The sequence below is a fragment of the Castor canadensis genome, chromosome 4, assembly GCF_047511655.1.
Source record: "Castor canadensis chromosome 4, mCasCan1.hap1v2, whole genome shotgun sequence".
NCBI classification, from domain to species: Eukaryota; Metazoa; Chordata; class Mammalia; order Rodentia; family Castoridae; genus Castor; species Castor canadensis.
Window position 1 is genome coordinate 26,590,504 of NC_133389.1, and position 22,016 is coordinate 26,612,519.

Consider the following 22,016-nt stretch of genomic DNA (forward strand, 5'->3'; position numbering starts at 1 on the left):
GCCGGGGATAGTGACCTCTACTCCTAGATGCCATCCTAGTTACCACCCTTTCCTGCCCTGCCCCGCATGGAGCTGAAGTGAGAAAGCCATTCTCCTGATTCCCTCTTGGTGCTTTGCGCTTACCTCTTAAGCCAGGAGAGAGGGGAAGGTGGCCTTGAAGCAGAATTCACACCCCAGGAAGGCTCCTGTGGTTAACTGCACACCTGGGCGCCCTGCATGGGTTTGCTGTCAAATGGACTGGCAGACTGAAAGGCATTTCTGTGCGGGGAGGGCAGGTGAGTCCTCAGGGAACTGTGGAGTCATCTGTCCTCACTCCATGCTGTCATCTCCGAGACTTCAGTCCCAGCTGGTCACAGCTGTCCCTCTGCTCCTAGGCACGTGTTTGTTATTAACATTATTCCTTTATTGTCCTGACTGTGTCACTTTTGGAGCTCTTTCTGCCTCAGTTGGGAAAAGCCCCTGGAAGGTGTTTGGATCCCGTAACCTAAGCCAGAGAGAGCCAGAGTGGGTCCCTCCAGTTCTGAGTGGGTTTGCCACTCGCCCGTATCAAAGGCTGGGAATTTGGCTTACTGTCATCTTCTTACTGTTTGCCACACCCAGCACCAAATTCTGTGCTTCGTAGGTTGGTTTAATCGTGGAATGATTCTTCTGACCACTTTATTGAGTATAAGGTTCACTCATTTAAAGTATATAGCTCACTAGGTTTTTTAAATAGACAGTTTGACAACCATCACTGCAGTCTAATTTTAGAATGTTTTCATCACCAAAAGAAAGGAACTCTGTACCCTTAGCAGTCACACCCTGTTTCCCCCATTTCCTACCCCTACCCTAGGCAACCAGGAATCTGTTTTGTCTCTATAGATTTGCCTGTTCTGGACATAACGTGTAAGTGAAATCACGCAACATGGTTTTTCACTTAGCATTCCATTCCTTTTTATTGGCAAATAATGATTCACTATATGGATATACCATATTTTATTTATGAGTTGATTGACACTCGATGTTTCCACTGTTGACTACTGTGAATAACGCTGCTATAAATATCTACCTATGTGGATCAGGTGCTGCCTGGTACTTCACACATAGCATCTCATTTAATGCTGAAACAACCCTGTGCAGTGGGTGTCAGTTTTACAGAGGGGGAAACTGAGGTTTACAGAGAGCCCAGGATCTGTGTGACTGTGACTCATAGTCTTTGTCTTACAGCATGCTTGGGATGTGATCACAAGAGTTCATTATATGGTAAGGAGTGATGAGTCCATCAGCTGTCAGGAAAGGACAAGCTTAAGTCCAGATGCCTGAATGGAGGGGCACTGGCACATGTCCCTCATTGTGTCCTGTTTTCCTCTTGGATGTCACAATGGCAGGGCGTGATTTTAGTGGAGAAAATTACTCAATGGTCTCCTGTAGAAGGACTCTCCAGGGGCTCCAAGTGCAAAGGTGGATCAAGAGCAGTTTGGCTCCGATGTTATGAAAGAAATATGCCCTCTCCTCCTCTATGCTACCGAGTGACTTCAAAGTCTCCTAGAACACACATCTGAACTGTTATTTTATTTACAATCTATACAAATGTTTGCCCTAGTAATAAACAGCAAACATTTCAGGTTTTAGGAACTTGCCTCAGACTGTTGAGCAGGTGAGGATTGTTCTCTAATTGGCATTTCCTTCTGTTTGCCTTTTTCTTTTTTCCAATAATACCCATTTCGTATTTCCTTTGGCAGCATCACGAGAAGCTGGACAACAGGACTGGATATTTGAATGTCAACAACAAATCTGCTTCCCTTTCTCAGAGTCTGGACTGTGCTGGTCTAATTAGATAGGGAAGTGCAGGTGGGATGAGGACCAGAGATAATTTGTTCATGGTGAGCACCAGACTTTCCTAAAATGCAGCTTTGAGAGCTCAAGATTTAGCAAGGCAAGCAAACAAGTGCAAGCACGTAAAATCCTGATATGTTTGGCCTTCTTAAATAGACCAGTCAGAATTCAAACCCCACAAAGGGAGCCTCTCCTTTGCCCAGCATCACAGAGGGACATTTTTTTCCTATTGCTCTTTTTCAGAGAGTTGCAGACCTGGAGCAAGAAAATGCTCTCTTGAAAGATGAGAAAGAACAGCTTAACAACCAGATCCTGCTGCAGTCTAAAGGTAAGTTCCAAGCCAGGTTTTAGACTCTCTTCCCCACTGGTTTTCCCAAGGACTCTTAGATGTTTTGGTTGAGAAAGGGCTTGAATAAAGGAGAGATGGAGAAAAGGATGGTAATTATTTTAAGACCCTGCTGCGACATTTGGTTTGAAGAGTCTGATGAGGGGAGACACACACTTAATGCACAATATCGTGTATAGGATTCAGAGTTGGGGAGACCTGTGCTCAAAACATGATACTGCTGTGTGCTGCCCTGTGGCCTTAAGCAGGTCCTGAGTTTCTTCCTCTGCAAAATGGACATAAAGGATAGACATCAGAAGGCTCATGGGGGGAGAGAGCAAGATGCAAGGTGAAGTGCTTAGGATGGTGTTCAGCACACTAAGCATTCAGTTTTTTACACTTTTCTTTAGTATCTATGGTACCTGTGCCTTCTACCCAGAGGGTCATCTATTAATGTCTGCTGAGGAGGGGGTCTTGGATCAGCCATCTATCCCCATGTGCCATCTGGCTGGGGCAGGGTGGTGGGAGCTAGCAGACCCCAGTTCTTGCTTTAACTCAGTGTGATCACATCTCTCCCTCTGACCCTCAGGGTCCTCACCCATATCACAGGACAACCGAACCACATGGCTTCAGGTCCCTGCTTGTGTAAGATCTTGTTGAAAATATAAGCTGTTTTTAAGTTGCTCTTTAGAAAGACTTTCCTTCCTTTGCTGTGAATCAGGTTTGGCAAGAGAAAAACCCATCTGTAATGCTTACTTGCCTTGCCTTCTTCCCCCCACGTAACCTTTGTTGTAGTCTCCTTTAATCTCCCTGCACCCCAAGAACCTGAAAGATCAGAACAGGAATGAAAGTGCACAACAAATCCTGGTTCTGCCAGTGTTATGGGAAACTCGAACAGAGACACGAGACACTGAGGCAAGGAAGCAACACTTTATTGTGCTGGCACAGACCCAGCAGACTCATGTCCAAAGGCTGAGCCCGGAGAACAAAGGGGTCTCACCTATATACCCTTGCAAGCAGGTTATAGAGGCAATAAAATAAAAAACAAGGTTTAACCCATATATGGTTTTATGCAATTCTATAGGCTACCTCACCCTAGTGCTGATGCATTTCTACCCCTAGTGCTACCTGACCTTCTTCACGTTTGGATTCTTTAGGTTTTACCTCTCTGCTATGCCATCCCTTCCCCCCTGCTACTTTATCAGAACACAGGCCTGTCTCTGTTTTGGTCCTCCTCTCTGCTACACCAGCAGTCATTGCGATGGTTGTCACAAGAGAGGCAAGTGTGTGAGCTGGGAATTCTCGTGTATGTTACCAACTTCTCTCTTCCTCCCTGAGTTCGGTGCAGTCCTCCTCCCCTGTCTGAAGACTTAGGCGCGAGTAGCAAGTTTTCCCTCCTGTGCAGTAGGCGAGGAGCATCATAAACTCGACCATTAGGTGTCTCAGGGATGAGGCTGTCGTGGGCAGCCTCTTAACACAAGATTAGTCAGACAAGCACTAGTCAGTGCGTGGGGAGGATCACACAGATGGCAGAGCCCCGGCGTTCTGTGCCTGCCTTCCAGATGAATTTGCTCAGAACTGTGTGAAGGAGAACCTGCTGATGAAGAAGGAGCTAGAGGAGGAGCGGTCCCGGTATCAGAACCTCGTGAAGGAATATTCCCAGTTGGAGCAGAGATATGACAACCTGCGGGACGAGGTGACCATCCTAAAGGCAAGGAGGGCAGTTCTGCTGCCCTGTGGCATCAGCCCCCTTTCTAGCCTCTTTGAAGTCTGGCTGTATGGTCCTTGCCCTCATGTAGCACCGTCTGACCTGCCAGCTGCTTGGTAAATGAGTGTTGTGCCCACGTTGCTGTCATGATGCCAGTCCTTGCTGGTCCCACGGCACATGAGAAAGCAGCATGGCTGGGTGGTTCCTTCCTAAAGGTGCCTCCTTTCCAACACCAGGATCTTAAGATTTCAGGAGTTCCCCTGTGTGCATGTATGGGTGTATGCATGTGTGTTACTGCTCTTGCTTTCTGTTTGGAAAATCCCTGTGTTGAGACAGGGATGGTACAGGGGGCTCTAACCTCAGGTGCATTGGTGTTTGTGGAGCAAGGCCCATCGAGCCTGATCAGATCTCCTAACCTCTGAAGAAATTTGGAGAGTTTGTTGCCTCTTTATCCTGACATTTCAGGATTTGTCATTCTTTACCCTGTATAAACATTCCCTCTAAACATGCATATTCAAATAAGAAGAGAAGCTAAATAGGAACTTAAATAGAAATCTAAAATTTTCCACGCAGCTCAGTTTTCACTCTGCAAGTCAAATCAGATGCCAAAGATTAAACTGATATGTATTTTTAAGTGAACAGTACAAATGGGTTACTCTATTTCTAATATGCTGCTATTTTCAGGAGCAAAATTGATGGGCTGCTGGTTGAGGGGAGGGGCTGTTCAGGGTGCATTTGCAGCATTCTTCCCAGGGAGGTGGGAGACGTGACTGCCTGCATGCATTCTGAAAGCAAGACCAGGAGTAAAGGGCTGTTCCCCCAGGACTTTTCAGAGAAGTGGGCTTACGTGTTACCATTTGCATGCCATTGAGAGACAAGGGAAGACGATCCTCACAGGGAACCCATGCTCTCTTATTGTCCTGTTGCTGGTGAGCTAACTGCATGACTAAGAACTGCAGGTGAAATGATTTGTGGAACAGCTCTATTTAGCCATCATTCCTAGAAACAGTGATACTTACTCTTGATGATAAATGAGGCAGGTGGCCAACTTCAGAGCCACTGGTCCTGGAGAAGTTAGTTCCTATTAACATGAGTTCCTTATGAGTTGTCTCATTATTCTCCTTGAACAGCAAACCCCAGGCCACAGGCGGAACCCATCAAACCAAAGTAGCTTAGAATCTGACTCCAATTACCCCTCTATCTCCACATCTGAAGTCGGAGACACAGAGGATGCCCTGCAACAGGTAGAGGTAAGTCCCAGGGCTCTTGGCTGCAGTCCTGCCCCAGAGTGAGTGTTTATTAGCTGTGTGGAACTGCCCAACAGGGATGTTCTGTTTTGTAAGTGGTGACCAGAGTGTCCAGCAGCTAATCACTGAGACTGCAGTGGATTTATGGTCCCCACCAAGGAGCTAACATTTTCTGTGCTACTCATTCCATTAGTGTTCTAGAGGGAGGGAGGTAAAACTTTGGAGCCTTTTACAAAACTAAGCAACTGAGGCAGAGGGATAAGATGGTTGGCTAAAGGAGGAACAGCTGCCAGTAACACACACTGTGATTCCAGCACTTGGGAGGCTAAGGCAGGAAGATCGTGAGTTTGAGGCCAGCCTGAGCTACATAGTGAATTCTGGGCCTGCCCAGACTACATAGCAAGACCCTGTCTCAAAAAAAAAAAAAAAAAGAACAAACAGCTAAGTCATTAAAATTGGTACAGGTTATCAGCCACATTTAGTGTGAGTATAATAATATCAATAATTATACCAGAAAATTGTCTGATTTAGAATTTGATTCTTAAATTTGCTTTAGAAGCAGGATAAAACACAGAACAACAGTAAACATTTGGAATGGACGTACACTGGGTGACTGTGTCATTGTCTACCAGTGGTAGCTTCTTGATGTCTTGGAACAGCGTGTCATACTGTAGGCATCACGGTGTGTGTGTGTAATTTTGTCAGGGATATGTAGACGCACAATTTCTCCTGCCACTTGAAAAGAAGAAAATGACAGTTTATACAGGTGGAGTTAGAAATGAAGAGGCAGGTGCTAAACCCTGCTAGAAGGTACAGCAGAACGGTAGTGACCAAGCAAGAGAAGATCCTCACCTCATGGAACTTGTCCAGTGGACAGTCAGATGATACACAGTTACCAGAAGGAATGTGTGATACAATTGCAGTACTGCTGAGTAGTAGGAAGAAAAACAAAGGATGATAGAAGCAGAGTGATGGAGTTAGAGGGATGGAAAAAGTGTCCTTTGGGAGAAAAGGTCTCCTGGCTATTGTACAGTTTTGCAGGGCTTGCTGCTTGCTGTATGCACTAGTGAGCCTTTCATGATGCTGGTTGAAGGCCTTTTGTTTTGCTACCACATTCACTGAAGTCTTGAGACCTGGAGGCTTCATTCAGCCTGCGCTGCAGATGCACTGCCCAGTTTTTGTGTGTATAACTGTTCCCATGTCAGTATGAGCACTGCCATCTCCAGGCCTGTGCTCTTCAAGGAAGCCAAGACTGATCCAGGGCCAGCCAAGCATGAAGCATTCATTCAGTGTTGAATTATATTGCCCACAATTTACAGCATGCTTAACAGACAGCACTTTATGGGCAAGTTCCTGCACATTACGACTCACAGCAGATACGTGTTTATACACACACCCCAAAGTATTAGTGTAAGAACAAAATCCACTGGGAAACTGATACTTGAAGACCCCTTGGATAAATGAGTTCCATGACAGGGCGAGCGTTGACTGTCAAGGGGTAGTGGACAGCACACGTACAGTGATGAGTGGCCACACAGTGACTAGTGACCAGGTCAATCATCAGAAAGCATTGTATCCTGAGTTTTGCAGTTTCTCTGGTGTAATGCCATTTTCCAGAAGTGAATTCTTGTAGCTTCCAAAGAACATGGCTATGCCTGTATCCACTTCTTCTCAGAGTATGTGATTGGTCATTACAGTGGCCCACACAGGAGGAGTATCAATGGCCAAGACTCTGATATTATCTAGACAGAGAATGAATCTTGAGCACCACCTTTAATATGAAAAACGCTGGTTGGTTGGCATCGGCTTTGTGTGTTGAGGTGCGGATTGGTATTTGGGAGGAGTGAGGAGACAGATGGCTGATTCAGAGATAAGCAGCAAGGTGCTGTGTGCCCCCTGAGGCATCTGTACTGTGAAAACCTCCTTTCCCTGCTCCTCTCTTCCTTTGCAGGAAATCGGTGTGGACAAGGCAGCCATGGACATAACAGTCTTCCTGAAGCTGCAGAAGAGAGTGCGAGAGCTGGAGCAGGAGAGGAAGAAGCTGCAGGTGCAGCTGGAGAAGAGGGAGCAGCAGGACAGCAAGAAAGTGCAGGTGTGTGACAGGGACAAGAGATCCACCCAGCTCACACCCAACAGGCAGGTGCCAACCCAGGGTGTTGTGCTGGTGCAAGGTATTAGAGTGTCTTCCATCAGTGTTGAAGTCACATTGAGTCTCATCTGTGAGTGCCCCACACCACCCCCCACTAGACAGTGTAAAGAAGGATTTCCATTGATAAGCTATGGGGAATCTGTGGCATTGTCTCCTTCTTACAGAGACAGGAGCTCATCCCAGAAGGACTGGGGTGTGTGATGAAAGTATAAATTCAGCAGAAGTTAAATTTTAGCAGAGAAAGCCAATTGCCCTTTGATCCCTGGCATATGGCTTGACCATGAGCTCAACCCACTGGGTCAAGGGCAGAATTGTTGCTCACCCTTCTAGCTGATGGCTATACCCTCACCAAAATTCAGATTGTCATTAGCCTCTTAAGTCTCAAACTTAGTGAAACTTAGTATCCAGAAGGAGTAGCTCTATCTCAGGGACCCATTGGGTACCAGGACGATGTCAGTGCTGGCTTGAAGCAGGTATGAAAAATGTGTATCAAATGAGAGAATAAAAATGCAAGAAAATCCTCCACCACTGAGGAACTTAAAATTGAGTTTGGGAGTAGCAGACTTAACACAGGTGAAAAGTAAAAAATAACATTGATAGTGCTCATGTGAGTGCAAAGTTGAGTACGAACAGATTGGAGCCACTGGCTAAAGCAGTAGAGAGATAAGAGCCCTTTTTTGTTTCTTTGGAGGTATGGGACCACTTCTCATGGGATACAGGTCCAAGTCTGACCTGGTCATGTCATTATTAGACCTCGTAGTAAAGTTGGCAAAAGCCCTTGGTCTGCTCTCAGGCCTGAGCTGCAAATTGTGGGATTTGACACCCTCCCCACCTCCTGAGCCCACCCCTCCCCCTACTCATACACACAACTCCTTTTGCCTTCCTTTTCCAGACAAATGTGGTGCAGACTCCAGTGTATGCAGCTATCAAATTCTTGGGTCTTTTTTTTAACTGAGCAGTAAGTGAAGATGTAAATCTTGCTGGTAGATTTAAGTCTCTCAGGTGGATTAAATTTATAATGGGGAGTGAAAAGATTAGGTCTATAAATGAGTCATTCAATTATAAGGGTAAGTTGCCCTAACAGCCAAGCACAAAGCAAATACTATACAGATGCTCATTGGGTTACATCCCAGTAAACTCATTGTAAGTTGAAAATGTTGGAAGTCCAAGTGCATTTAGTCCACTCTACCTTCCAAACATCCTATCTTAGCAACAGGTACGAACACAGTAGAGTCTTGGTTGTTCACCCCTTTGATCATGAGGCTGACCAGGAGCTATGACTGTCTGCTGCTGCCTTGTTTCACTAGAGAGGATCAAACAGCCATCATTTGCTCTTTGGAAAAAGATCAAAATTCAAAATTTGTGGTACAGTTATCACTGAAGACAAATTGCTTTTGTACCATAATAAAGTTGAAAAATTGTAAGTCGGTCATCATAAGTTGGGGACCATCTGTGTGTGAAAAGCTACACAGATGACATCAGACAATGCCTGACATGAAGTTCCTGGGCCACCCAGCGGCTACACCTAAGGATTCTTCCCCATTACAGACATGCCAAATAATTTAGAAATCTTGGCTTCAGAACTTGTGTATGTCTTGATACCAAGTGAAAAAGGATATCTTTCCTCACAACATAATCACTGGACACAGAATAGTAGTCCTGTGTGTTGCAGTCTCTCTGTAAGGAAAATGACCATGCTTGTGACAACTGAATAAGGATGACAGGAGAGAGTATGGAACCCCTGAACTCCCCCAGAGACTTAGCTTTGAGAAGTCAAATTCCTGTTTCCAAGATGAATCCTGAGCCACCTGGGTTTTATTCGGGAGAGAGAGAGCCCTAAGTTCCAGCCTTAGAGGCAGTGTACCAAATGAGGACCATCCCAGAGAAGACTGGGATATACCATCAGTGTGGAGTGACTGAGTCACTGGGATGATGGAGTCTCTGTGACTGACAGACTGCTGTTTGTGTATTCAGCCTCCCATCCATCCAGTAGCCCCCTTTTCTCCAGGCCTGGCAAAGTCACCTTAGCCAGCAGGGCAATTCCAATGAGCTATGCATTTCAGAGTCATGTCTGCCAGCCCATCCTAGAACTCAGCCCCTTCAGTTTGAGCAAGTGATCCCCATTTTCTCAGAACCTAATGTTCTCGACAGTTATACGTAGTTGTGTGGCAAATCCATTCTACATAGATCAGAAGTATAGGCCTCTCGCCATGGCAGCAGATAGAGTGCTGACCCTGGTTAGTCATATCTGGATCATGGATGCATGATGGAAGGAGGCAAGGCAGAGGTTGGTACCTTGGCAGGTTTTTTTCCCAAGTTGCAGGGCTGGAAACAATGCAGTGGATATTTCATCTGGTGGAGCAAGCTTTCTCTTGCTCCTGTTACTACTGAACCTAACTGGGGACAATGGGAGATGCAGAAGGACAAACGATAGAAGACAAAGCTGGGCCAGGTGTGCTGGGCACTCGGATGGAAATGCACAGCACCCTTACTACTTCTTTCCCTAATATTCTCTTCTACTTTGCTTCTTTTCTCTCATTCTTTAAAACCTCACTTCTAAAGTTTTCTGTTCTTTAAAGTCTTTCCTTAGACTTGCTCTGTCCCATGTTCTCTCTTAGCTTTTCTTTAGCATAATCTCTCTTAAAGTCTCAGTCCTTAGACTTACACTGCCCCATGTTCTCTTTAGCTTTTCTTTAGCTTACCTTTTCTAATGCCTGTGTATAAAGTTCTCAGTGCAGAAAGCTGCTCTGGTGGAGACACACAACAGCCAGCAGCAGCAGCAGCCAATCAAAACCCCCCATCAAAAAAGGCTCATATCCTCCTTCAGGGAGTCTTTTATATCCAGTGGTAAACAAGGAGGTGGAGCAACAGTTCTCAGGGAGGGGTGTGACACTGTAACAAGAGACACCTGCATTCCTACTTCTCCGACCATAAACAACTTAGGAAAAGCAGCTGTGCTGCATTCTGCCTTGCTCTCTGCTGCAGCTGGGGCTGTGCCAAACTCAGCCTGTCAGTGAGCACAACTGTGCTTATGTCAAGTTCTCATAGGCTTCACATAATCCACTCCCCACAATCTGGAAGGTGTTGCTAGCATGCTCACTTCACCTCCATAGCTGATAGTGGCACTGTAGGTAATCTCATTAAGCTCTCTGTTAGTTTTGAACTCTGAAGAGCCATCTTTAAGGATGTCACCCACTGCTTGGCCTCACTGCAAGCAGTTAACCACTTACTAAGCTGTTTCTACCCCTTCCATTGGGCAGTTGAGGTCCAATGGCTGCCACATAATCATAGGAGCCCCGGCTCATATGAGTCTCAGTGGGCATTATTCTCACCATTTCTGTCCATAGCTGTTAGCTTTGACAGTTTGAAATCAGGCTCCCTGTACTGAGTGAGGACCCACTATGGGCTGGCTGTCCTACTACCTATTAGAGTCATGGAGAAAGCAGCTCCTGTGCAAGGTGCTTAGAGTTCAATCACAAAACATTAAACACATGAGCACAGCCCCCCCCAAAAAAAAAACCAAATGCAGCTCATTAATCTCACCAATGGGTACTCAAGCTTTACTATGTATATTAGCATAGTAGGGCTAGTGAAACAAATTACCATAAACTGGGCTGCTTGACACAAAAGAAGTTTGTTCTCTCATAGTTCAGGAGTCAGAAGTCAGAAATCAAGATGTTGACATAGATGTTCTCTGAAGGCTTTAGGGGAGAAATTGCCCCCTGCCTTTCTCTTATCTTCTGGTGTCCTGACAGTCCCTGGTGGTGTCTGACTTGCAGCTGTATGGCTCCAACCCCTTCCTCTATCTTTACATGGACTTCTTCCCCATGTGTCTTTTCTTCTGATGAGGGCACCATCAGAAATGAATCCACTTATCTTGATTACATCTGCAAAGACCCTATTTCCAAATAAGGTCATATTCGCAGGTAGAGGACTTCAGCATATCTGGTGGAGAGGGCACAATTCAATCCATAACATGGTGTTTTTTATACATAGTCAATCTGAAAAGAGCCTGTAGGGACTGTGTGAGTGAAGTGGGGTGAGAGAGTTGCTTCTAGAGGGCTTCATGATATCCTGAATATTGAGTTGTGTTTTGAAGGCGGGAGGGAAAATCATTTGAGGAGGGTAGAGCTGCCAACTATATATGTAAAAGCAGAGTGAGCAAATTTGGCTATCCTCTGCAGTCTTTCTGTAGAACCTGTGCCCTGTGGTCCATGCTTACCTTTCTGTCTCTGCCTTTGCAGATTGAACAACCAAAGAATGATGTAGATGTGGACCAGGATGCAGATCTGGCCTACAATAGTCTGAAGGTAAGCCTGTCTGTCCTCCAGTGGAGGACAAATGGCACAGCTGGGCATTAGAAAACCAGGTCCTAAGCTCCAGTCTGTTAATAAGTAGAGCCATAAGTAAATAACTTCTTCCTTGTAGTGTCTTCGTCTTTGAAATGAAGGAAAATGTGTGTCTACCAAAAGGAACAAAAACATGTCCCTTATCTCCTGATATGGGATAAATTAAAATAAAATGTAGCCACTGGAATAAAGTCACTTTGGAAAACTCCAAACTTTGCATGGCAGATATAAGGCAGAGGGATCTCCCTGTCATTGAATGCTGGCCTGGCAGGAGATGGTGACGTTGAACTGTGGAGGCCTCAGGTCCTAGGAGGAACTGGAGCCATGGCAGGGGAGTTTGTAGAGAAAAGGACATCAGACCAGCCCTGCCCTCTATTCCCATTTGCAAAGTCAATTTATCTGATCTTCCCATTACTTTTAGGACTACAGATAACTGCTAAGGGCTACATTGTCCAAGAAAACAGCCCTGAATCTTTTTTCCCAGTTTTCTTACTATGATAAAATACACAAAACATAAAATTTTCCATCTTAACTATTTTTAAGAGTACAGCTCAGTATTATCAAATACATTCACAATGTTATGCAAGCAGCTTACCACCATCCATTTCGCTCTGTCTTGCAAAACCAAAACTTTTCATTCAACTGTACCTCCCTATTCCTCCCTCTTCCCAGTTCCCGACAACCACCGTTCTGCTTTCTCTCTGAATCAACTACTCTGAGTGCCTCATCTAAGTGAAATCATGCATTTGTCTTTTTGTGACCAGCTTATTTCATAAATGAAATAAGAGCATACTGCTTTCTTTTTACGACGTAACCTAGTCCATATATATATTCCACATTTTGCTTACCCATTCATCTGTCAGTGCACCCTTGAGTTGCTTCTACATTTTATCTACTGTAAATCATGCTACCGTGCATGGGTATACAAAAGTCTCTTTGAGAATGGTTTTGGGTATATGCTGGATCATATGGTAATACTATTTTAATTTTTTGAGGCTCCACCACTCTGTTTTCTATAATAGCTACACCATTTTACATTTCCACCAACAGTGCACAATTCCCCAATTTCTCTACATCCTCACCAACACTTAGGTTTTCTGGGGGAGTTTTGTTTGTTTTGTTCTGGGTTTCTTGTTTGTTTGTTTTTTGGTATTGTGGTTTGAACTCAGGACTTCATACTTGCTAAGCAGACATTCTATCACTTGAGCCACACCTCCAGCTCTGTTTTCTGGTTTTTGATAGGCACTGTCCTGATGAGTGTGAGGCAATATCTCATTGTAGTTTTGACTTTCATTTCCCAAATAATTAATAGGTTTGAGCACCTCTTAAATGTACTTATTAGCCATTGTATATCTTCTTTGAAGAAATGTCTACTCGAGTCCTTTGTCCATTTTTGAATCGCAGTTTTTTTTGTTGAGTTTTAAGAGTTCTCTATATGTTCAGGATATGAATTGTAAATATTTTCTCCCATATTCTGTATGTTGCCTTTTTACTGTTTACAGTGTCTTTGCATGCACAAATTTTTAATTTTCATGAACTTTAATTTGTCTATTTTTTCTTTTTGTTGTTTGTGCCTTTGGTGTCCTAGTTAAGAAATCATTACCAAAACCCTTTATGCAAAGTCTTTTACCTATGTTTTATTCTTAAGAATTTTATAGTTTTAGGTCTTACATTTGGCGGTACTGGAGGTTTGAACTTGGGGCCTCACACTTGCTAGGCATGCGCTCTACCACTGGAGCCACACCCCCAGTCCAAGTTAATTTTTGCATATGGTGTGAGGTAAAGGTACCACTTCATTTTTTGCCTGTGGAAATTGTTTGCCAGCACTATTTGGCTTTTTAAACAACCAGGGCTACACAGTGGTTGACCAAGAGGGTGTTTTTATCAGGTTTTTCTTCTTGATTATTGATTACTTATTTTTATCATGTGATATCTGAGAGTTTTAAAACCCTCCAAGGAGCCTAGGAGTCTGCATGATAAATACCTGTGGTAAGGAGCCATCTGCACATTCTTTAGCTGCCTTTCTTGTGGGAGGAGGGGCATCAATCCCACCCGTGTTTTAGAACCAACATGATGGTCTAGACATTTGGCTACTTGGCTGTCTTTTCCAACTGGATCCTTAATCCAATTAAATTTGAGAAAACTGCCCACAAGAGTATGTAAGGGATGAGGCTACACTGGGAGGATCTCCTCAGTGAGTAGTGGGTTTTGTTTAAACCCTAGATACTCCCTACAGAATTTTTAGACATTTCCCCTGATCTTTCTATGAGGCAGGGATCCAGTCTCCTTGCAGTGCCTGGAGAAGCACCTCTAAAGCTCTGTAAGGTGGGCTCACTGTGCTTCCTGAGTCTAGCTCCTTCCCTAGGTCATCACAGCTCTCACCTGAGCCTCTAGACTTCTCCCTGTCCTCCTTTGCATTCCTCATGCTGTATTTCCTCAGCAGGTACTGCTTGTCCTCCTTTTGTTGGGGCCATTGTACCTAGAAGCCTTTTTACCTGACTAACTGATCCTGGTCCTTGAGTTGTCAGCTTAGTCATCACCTGTCACCTCCTCCAGGGAGCCTGCTCTTATCCCCAAGACTCAGCAGATAGAAGTCCTCTGTATCCCCTGGTTTACTTGTTACAGCATGCTTCAAACTGGAGTGTAATAATTTGTAATTTAGTGTACTCATTGGGTTCTAAGCAGGCGCTGTACACATAGCACTGAGCTTGGTGCCTAGTGTGTGATGGTGGAAGGAAAGGATAAAGTAACCAAACTCCACTGTCATCCAGCTAGCATGGCATGACATTTGAGTGCATCAAAAATATTTGGGAAGAGGAAAGGCAGTGGAGAGGAGGGGAGGGCAAGAGAGGGTAATGGGGGGTGAATATGATCCAAGCACTTTATATACATGCATAGAAATGTCATGATGAAGCCCATCTAAAAAGTACAAATCAGGTTTTTCACACAAATACTATCCGATTCCACTTGTATGAGATACTTAGAAAGTAGAATGGTGGTTGCCAGGGACTGGAGAGGGAAGATGGGGGATTTTTAATGACAGAGTTTCAGTTGGGAAAGGTGAAAAAGTTCTTCAGATGATGGTGGTGATGGTTCACAATAATACAAATGTACTTAATGCTACAGAAGTGTGCATTTGAACATAGTTGACATGGTAAATTTTACATTTTTTACCACAGTAAAGCACATGTACCCTCTTTGGGACACTGTTCGATCAGGAAGAATGCTGAAAATGATGGGCAGGTGGGCAGGAGAGCAGAGGCGATTGGTGGAAACTATGGGGTGTGGCTCAGGGAGGAAGTGTCCAGGGATGGCTGGAGGATGGAGTGAATAGACCTTTCACACTTGTGCCCTGCCTGGAGATCCTCGTGACAAACAGCTGGTCTCACCCCAGTCTAGCCTTGTTTGTGTTGGAACATGATGTCAGGCTGAGTGGGCACCTGAGGAGGCTGTAGCACAGATACTAGCCTCTGGCTGCCATCACTGAACCCATCAGGCTGATCAGAGCTGGAGAAAATGTTAGCCAACCTCTACTGTCACTCCCTTAAACCACACCCAAGAAGGCCAAGGGCCAGGGCTGTGCAAGGGTGCACCTTGAGCCAAGATGAGGACAAGGCTCTGCTTCAAGTTGGTGCCCCTCTACCATTCCTCTTCCATGGAATGCCCACTCTCCTAAGGATGGCTCTCAGCTTCCAGTAGGTAAACCACACAGGCACTGAGTATATTCTGAACTCCTGAACTTAATAGACTCACCATAGGCTTGATGAGCTCATCAATGATCATTAAGGATTAATTGCCTTACACCAAGACCCTCTTGAGTCTACAGAATCACTCTGTCCAAGCATGGCTCTAAATCTCCCAGAGAAGATGGAGTGGTAGAAAGACCCTGCACCAGGAGGTGGGGGTCCCAGCCTCTCTTCCTGGCTCAGGCTCTAAATTTGCCATAAGCCTTCACCTTCTAGACTTAGCTTCCTCACTTGAATAACAGAGACTCTACCCAGTGGTGTCCTGGTTCTGTCCTCCTGTGGCTCTGCAAACATGCAAGCAAAGCCTACTTGCAGTGTTTGAGTTTTCTCTGATAAATTTTGAATCCCATCTAAGCCAGAGCCTTACTAGTAATTTACGTATGGTTATCGGACTTACAGTTATCAAACTATGTCTCAAACACAAAGTTAAATATACTACCCCAAAAACATGAAATACATTTCAAAGTTGAGTTTCAGTAGTGGTTCTAGCTGTGTATACTGGTAGTTTTTCCTTTGCTGACATTGACAGTTGGTGACTTTCTGTATGACCAGAATGACAACACACTGTTCCTAGTATGTTTTCTAAAACATTAGTCCATGTGATGTTCCTTGGAAAACAGAAGGCTCCACGGACAAATAAAACTTAGGAAACCCTTCACTCCATATCCTCTGGGAAGATCACAAATCCCATGACTGACTCCAGAAAGTCCTGTGTTAACAGCATCTTGTTTGACACTGTGAGCCCAAGGTTGGGGTATATCTCAGTGGTGATAGAGTTTTTATCTAGCATTCATGAGGCCCTGACTTTGATCCCCAGCACCACGAAAAAAAACGTACAATTATCAGCCCACCATTTCCCTAAGGATATTTTATAGCTAAATGTGCTTAGAAACACTAACTTATAGACTCACTTTGGGGAAATTCTCTAGAGGAGTTATGTAAGATGCTTCACACTCATAGCCTGGGGTCGTGAGTTCAAATCCGGGCCCCAGTTTAGATTGCTTGCTAATGGCAGTCAGAACTTTTGCCTTGTATTTCGTCATTAAAATGGGAAGGTTGCTCCTCACTTTTCAGCAGACAGAGCGAGTTGGTCACGGCAGGAGAGGAGGAGGCCCACCTAGAAAGAGTACCCTGGGTCCCAGAAGTAATGGAGTATGTCACTCTGGTTGTCTTCCAGAGGCAAGAGCTGGAGTCAGAGAACAAGAAGCTAAAGAATGACCTGAACGAGCTTAGGAAAGCTGTAGCCGACCAAGCCACACAGAACTCCACCCACAACTCTCCAGACAGTTACAACCTCCTGCTGAACCAGCTCAAGCTGACCAATGAGGAGCTTGAAGTCCGCAAGGAGGAGGTGCTCATCCTCAGAACCCAGATCATGAGCACTGACCAGCGGCGGCTCGCTGGCAAGAGCACGGTAACAAGACAGTGGCTGTGGTTGGACTTGTTGGGGTGTCACTAGGTAACAGAGGTGTGTTCTCCCATCTCTTTACCCATGAAGGCCTTAAAGCTGAAAGGGCAGAGTCTCTTACACTGGGGTCTCCTCCAAAAGCAGTATAACAAACTTGCTGCCCCTTTACCATAAACTTTCCTGAGAGATGAAGCTAGAAGTTTCTAGAATCTTCTGAAGATGTTCACAAGAAATAATAAAGAGTTAGATAGGTCACATGAGGTGGCCATGTTTTTCACCTCAGGCCCCTCGATGTTTACTTTGTTTCTGAAGTGGTGAGAATTATTCTTCTCGCGCAGGCCTCCCATGGTGGCACGTCTCAGTGTTTGTTCCTAGTGTTCTCACCTTCGGAGACAGATTGTAGAATAGCAGGGAGGGGATGGAGGCCTCGTGGGTCACTCCGTGGCCTCTAATAGGCTGTACGCTCTGGCCATAGGCCCTGACATGGCTTGGGACCCAACCCTGAGCCAGATTTTAATCTTGTCCTCTGGACACGAAGTGTGTTCTCCCGTGGGCACTACCCTTGCCATCTGCTTCACTGCTTATACTTAGTGCCTCACAGCCAGGCCTTGCCATTCTGTGTCCCCTCCAGTGTGGACTTCGGAAGTCACAGTCCTGCCTGCATTTAACTGCAGTTACCTGAGTTCCTCCAGGCCTTCATCTTTTCCCCAAAAGCATATTTTTATACCTCTACGTCTGAAGTCATGGCAGTTGCTTGTATGACCAGTTACTTTTTTTTTTTTTTTTTGGTGTCTTCTAGGAGCCAAACATTAATGCCAGAACAAGTTGGCCTAACAGTGAAAAGCATGTGGACCAGGAAGATGCCATCGAGGCCTACCATGGAGTCTGCCAGACAAACAGGTAAAGCCCACCTCTCTGTAAGCTGTATCTGGAGAAGGCCATGGGAGAGCCTCACCCAACCCAACCTGTTGAGACCTGTTCTGAGGCACTGGTCATGTGCTTAGCTTTGGGAAATTATTTAGTGGAGGAGGTAAGGGAAGGGGGCAGAGGGGGACTCCATTAGTCCCAGGCGCTTGGGAAGCCTGCTGTTAGCATCAGTGAGACTGGCACACCTGGAGTAGCTGCAACCCAGCTCCCTTGAAAAGTGTTAGGATTGGGGAGCTTCCCTGGGAGGATGACAGGAGGCAGAGGACTGTGATAGACTGGCCAAGGATGGCTTTTCTCACGTAGAGGGAGCTGACCTAGTGGGAGCCCACCTAAAAGTGGCATTGCATACTGCAGTGTCACCCTCACTCATCCATTGGGACTCCATCCCAAGTAGGCACTACCAATGTTGAGTGGGAGCGTTTTCCTCCACCATGTTAGCCAAAATGCAATTTCTCTAGACTGTATTAACCAATAGCCCCTGGTTCTCCTCAAGGATTAGCTAACTAAGCATCAAGGCAAAAGGGAATGATTGCCCAAGCGAGGCAGCAGAGCTAAGGATCGGCAGTGGAAGGAAGAAGGAAGATGACTCCCCGTGGTAGCATGGCAGAGAGTGGAGAATGTGGGCTTTGGAGTCCACTCCCTTGCTATTTTGTGAGCACTTGGTGCCTTGGGTGCCTCACCTTTGAGTTGGGGACAGTCACAGCAGTGTGCCTGCTGTGGGTAAGTTAGTTCTGAGTAAAGCACTTTGAACAAGTGGTGAGCATGTAGTAATTGTTACCACTTTTATCATCGGCCTTTATCATGGACCTTTTTGAGCCCATGTAGGCACCTGTAAAATTAGAGCTGGCCTTTTCCCTGGCTTCCTTTCACTCTTACCTCAACACTTTGCATGTTGAGCTATCCACATATAACTGAACATCTGTTGAGAATTGGTGAAAACAATAAACACTTCTGGAAGATATCAGTAGGTGGCATTCTGAGTATGACCTGTTTTTTTCGTGAATGTCACATAGCCACTGAAGAGTCAGTGCTTGGATTTCCAGACCTTCTGATGCATACGAAGAAACTCCAGAAAGGTTTAGTGGCCCAGGCACACAGCTGCCCTTTATCTGAGTTAAGGTAGAATCCAAAAGGCCTGGCTCCTAGGCTGGCGCTATGTTGGCCCCCTAAAGAAGAAATCAGAAGACAGTGGTGTTGCAGGTCCCTGGAGGACACAAAATGTATTTCCAGAGAGGTAATTCTCCCTAAAGGAGGGAGAAAAGGTATGAAGGTGACTGTCTTAGCACTAAACCTGGGATCAAGATTTGGTCATTTTAAATTGTCCTGGGTTGAAGATAAGAAATGAGATGAATAAGAAAAAAGCACAGGTTAAATTAAAGTAGAAAGAAAGCTGCTGCCTATTCTGGGCTTATCTCTCTGATCTTCAGAGCCAAAGCTGTTATCAGCCTTCTTTCTGTTTATCCCCACGGGATCCAGTGCCAGCTCTATGTGTTCCCAGAGCTGTATAATATCCTGACTTTGTCATCTTTACAGCAATGATAAAAATAGCTTCTGTTATAGCAAGGTAATTCCATTTCCAGCAATCCCAGCATACAATAGGCAACTAATAGCAGCTGCCTTGAGGAGGGGAGGTGCCTTACCACATCAAGTGCCAAAGAAGTGACTGGTAGGTTTGTCTCTTCCAATGCAGCCTCAGTTTTGCATGTGTGTTTGGGGGTTCTCTTTAGAATTTTGTTGAAATATATTCTGTCCCTAGAAAAATTTGATGTTAGTCACAGTTTTGGTTAGATTTCTGGGGAGAGCCCAGACACCTATATCCCAGTCACCATCCTCTAAGTGTCCATGGTCCTCAAGTTCAGAGTTCTTGCAGGTGTTGGGGGAGATGCAGCAGTAACACCTGCTCCAGGAACCTGGATCACCTTTCTGCTTCTGTATGCTTTCTTATGCTTCCATCTTGGGGACTGAGAGGAACCAGCTTCACTACGTTCATTTGACATATGGGAAAGCTAAGGGAACGAGGTGACTGAGAAAGTGGAGCTGGGCGTTAGAAGCCTGTCATCTCTGGGAGAAATGAGTTGGGGGAGAGGTTACTGCTGCTCTCAGGCCAGCCCCCACCTCTAGACAGGTACTCAAGGTCACAGAGCTAGAATGGGGCACCAATATGTCTAGGGAGTCAGGTGTGACTCCAAGAACAGTACTGCTTTGACTCATAGCCACCTCTACTGACACCTTGCCTAGGCTGTAGCACTCCAAAGCAAGGCTGATGGTGCATTACTGGGCCTTTTCTGCATATCCCAAGAAACAACAGGAGGTCCTCAGCAGGGGAATAGCTTTGTTGCTTCACCTAAGCTAGGGTAGATACATGTGGGGTTAGTATTTTTGTACATACACACCCTGCATGGGTCCCATCTGGACAGTGGAGACTGTGGTTGGCAAGGCAGAAGTGTGTGCAGTCTCCTGGAGTTTTGCTTGAAGTCATGGCTAAATAAGCCTTGAGCTCCACTGCAGCAGAATGTCTTGCTCACCACGGCAGAGGAGGTGGGAAGAGCCTGGTTCTGCAGCTCCCTAATCTGGAGCCCTTCCTGTAGCCATTCCTGGCCAGAATCTCTGGGCTTCTTTCTAGGAGGCCATTGTCCCCCTTGGTTTCTTACAGTTCCATTAGTCCTGAGCCAGCAGCACAAGTGTGGCAGGCCTGTGTTCTCAGCTGCTTCTCTGTGTTCCTGGTGTTTGGGGTACCTCCTTCTGCGTCTCAGAGATCCCAGCAAATATCCTCAGTAGAAAGCACATGTGTGAACTAAAGAAATTGGAGTATCCCTGAAGCACACAGGGGATCTTTCTAGAATTGGGAGACTGACCATTTCTGAGCTGACCAGAGGCAAGCTGTTCACCACAGCATAGTGGTGGTTTGATAGGTTCTTTCAAGATCACCACAAATGGAAAGTCAGTTATTTTCCAAGCATTTTGTGGTGCATAACTTCTACAGCTAATAATTAAAGATGTTGGGGGAAAAAAAACCTTTGCACTTATCTAGCTGAGCACTTCCACCTGACATGTGGAGAAACAGGGAGTACCAGGGAGGGCTGGTGAGAACTGAAGCTGGGAGTTGCCTGGGATGCCTGGATCTCCAGCCAGTTTCCTAAACTCCGGCCCTTGCTGCCTCCTGCAGTCAGAGTCTGCTTGTTGCTTTTTCCTTTTTATTTGTGTGTGTGTGTGGCCTCTTTGGGAACAGGGCTCAGCCTATGCACAGGAGATTCTCCTGTGAATATTTGTTGATTTATTATTGACATAAAGCACATTTTTTAAAAATGAGTTCCCTTATGCTGAGTTTTTTGGGTCCTCCTCACACCAGTAGGTGGTATTCCCTCCCTGACCCCTGTCCCTAAGGTGAAGGGTAATGAGAGTGACTCTGGGGATTTGGTTCCTTTTCATCTAAGAACAAAGGGCTTTTAAAGAGTTGGTTTGCTGGTTTTTCATGTACTGGTATACCTGATTTCCTGAGTGCTGTGCTGTACAGTTCTTGCCTTTTTTCTTTGTCCACATACCTGGTATGTTACAGAATTCAGAACTTTGTGTTTCCCTGTGAGGCTGGTGACATGGGGATTAACACAGACTTGCTCATGTATATCCCAGCTTCACACACATGCCACCCTGCAGAGCAGCTATGGTCATAGGTGCCCTCCCGGACTCTCGGGCCAGCCAGCACTTCCCAGAAAGGCCAGGGGATCCCTCAGTTCTAGCCAGGTGTCAGTGTCTCTGGGTGTGAGGAAAGGGAGATGGCTGGCATAGAGGATTCCTGTGTTCATCCTTCTCAATCCTGATGCATTCCCCTTAGTGCCTCCCCGGGAATTCCTGCAGCTGTGCCCACAGGTCCTCCTGTGGCCTCTCCTTTGGTTAAAGACTGCTACCAAAGGGCCTTAGCTGAACACAGTGGTAAAACCTGAGAAAGGAAAGGGCTAGTGTCGCCCCACTTAGCACAGCCCTGGGTCCTGGTGGATTTTTTGTTTTGTTTTTTTGCAATGCTAGATACTAGGTTTGTACTCAAGGCCTGGCCTTATGCTCACTAAGTAGGTACTCTACTATTTGATCAATATTCCCAGCTCTTTTTGCTGTAGTCATTTTTTTTTTTTAGGTAGGGTCTTACAGTTTTGCCTGACACTGGCCTCAGACCATGGTCCTCCTATCTGTGCCCTCCTGCATAGCTGGGAAGACAGGTATATACCACTATGCCCAGTTTGCTGAGGTGGGAGTCTCACTTTTTGCCCAGGCTGATCTCAAACCACAGTCCTCCTGATCTCTGCCTAGTATTGCAGGTGTGAGCCACTGTGCCCAGCCTCCTTTGGGA

General features: G+C 45.6%; 1 protein-coding gene across 4 annotated transcripts in view; it reads left to right on the plus strand.

The window, feature by feature from the left end:
* Nucleotides 1-22,016, plus strand: part of Myo5b (myosin VB) — a 327,773-nt gene that overhangs the window by 272,272 nt on the left and 33,485 nt on the right. For 2 of the 4 annotated variants that reach the window (XM_074069843.1, XM_074069845.1), the window contains exons 23-29: nt 2,059-2,143; nt 3,703-3,851; nt 4,979-5,098; nt 7,047-7,187; nt 11,489-11,554; nt 16,517-16,753; nt 17,547-17,647. In XM_074069843.1, coding sequence (XP_073925944.1) covers nt 2,059-2,143; nt 3,703-3,851; nt 4,979-5,098; nt 7,047-7,187; nt 11,489-11,554; nt 16,517-16,753; nt 17,547-17,647 — 899 coding nt within the window. The remainder of the gene's footprint in view (nt 1-2,058; nt 2,144-3,702; nt 3,852-4,978; nt 5,099-7,046; nt 7,188-11,488; nt 11,555-16,516; nt 16,754-17,546; nt 17,648-22,016) is intronic. The other 2 variants (XM_074069844.1, XM_074069846.1) reach the window with 1 other exon arrangement.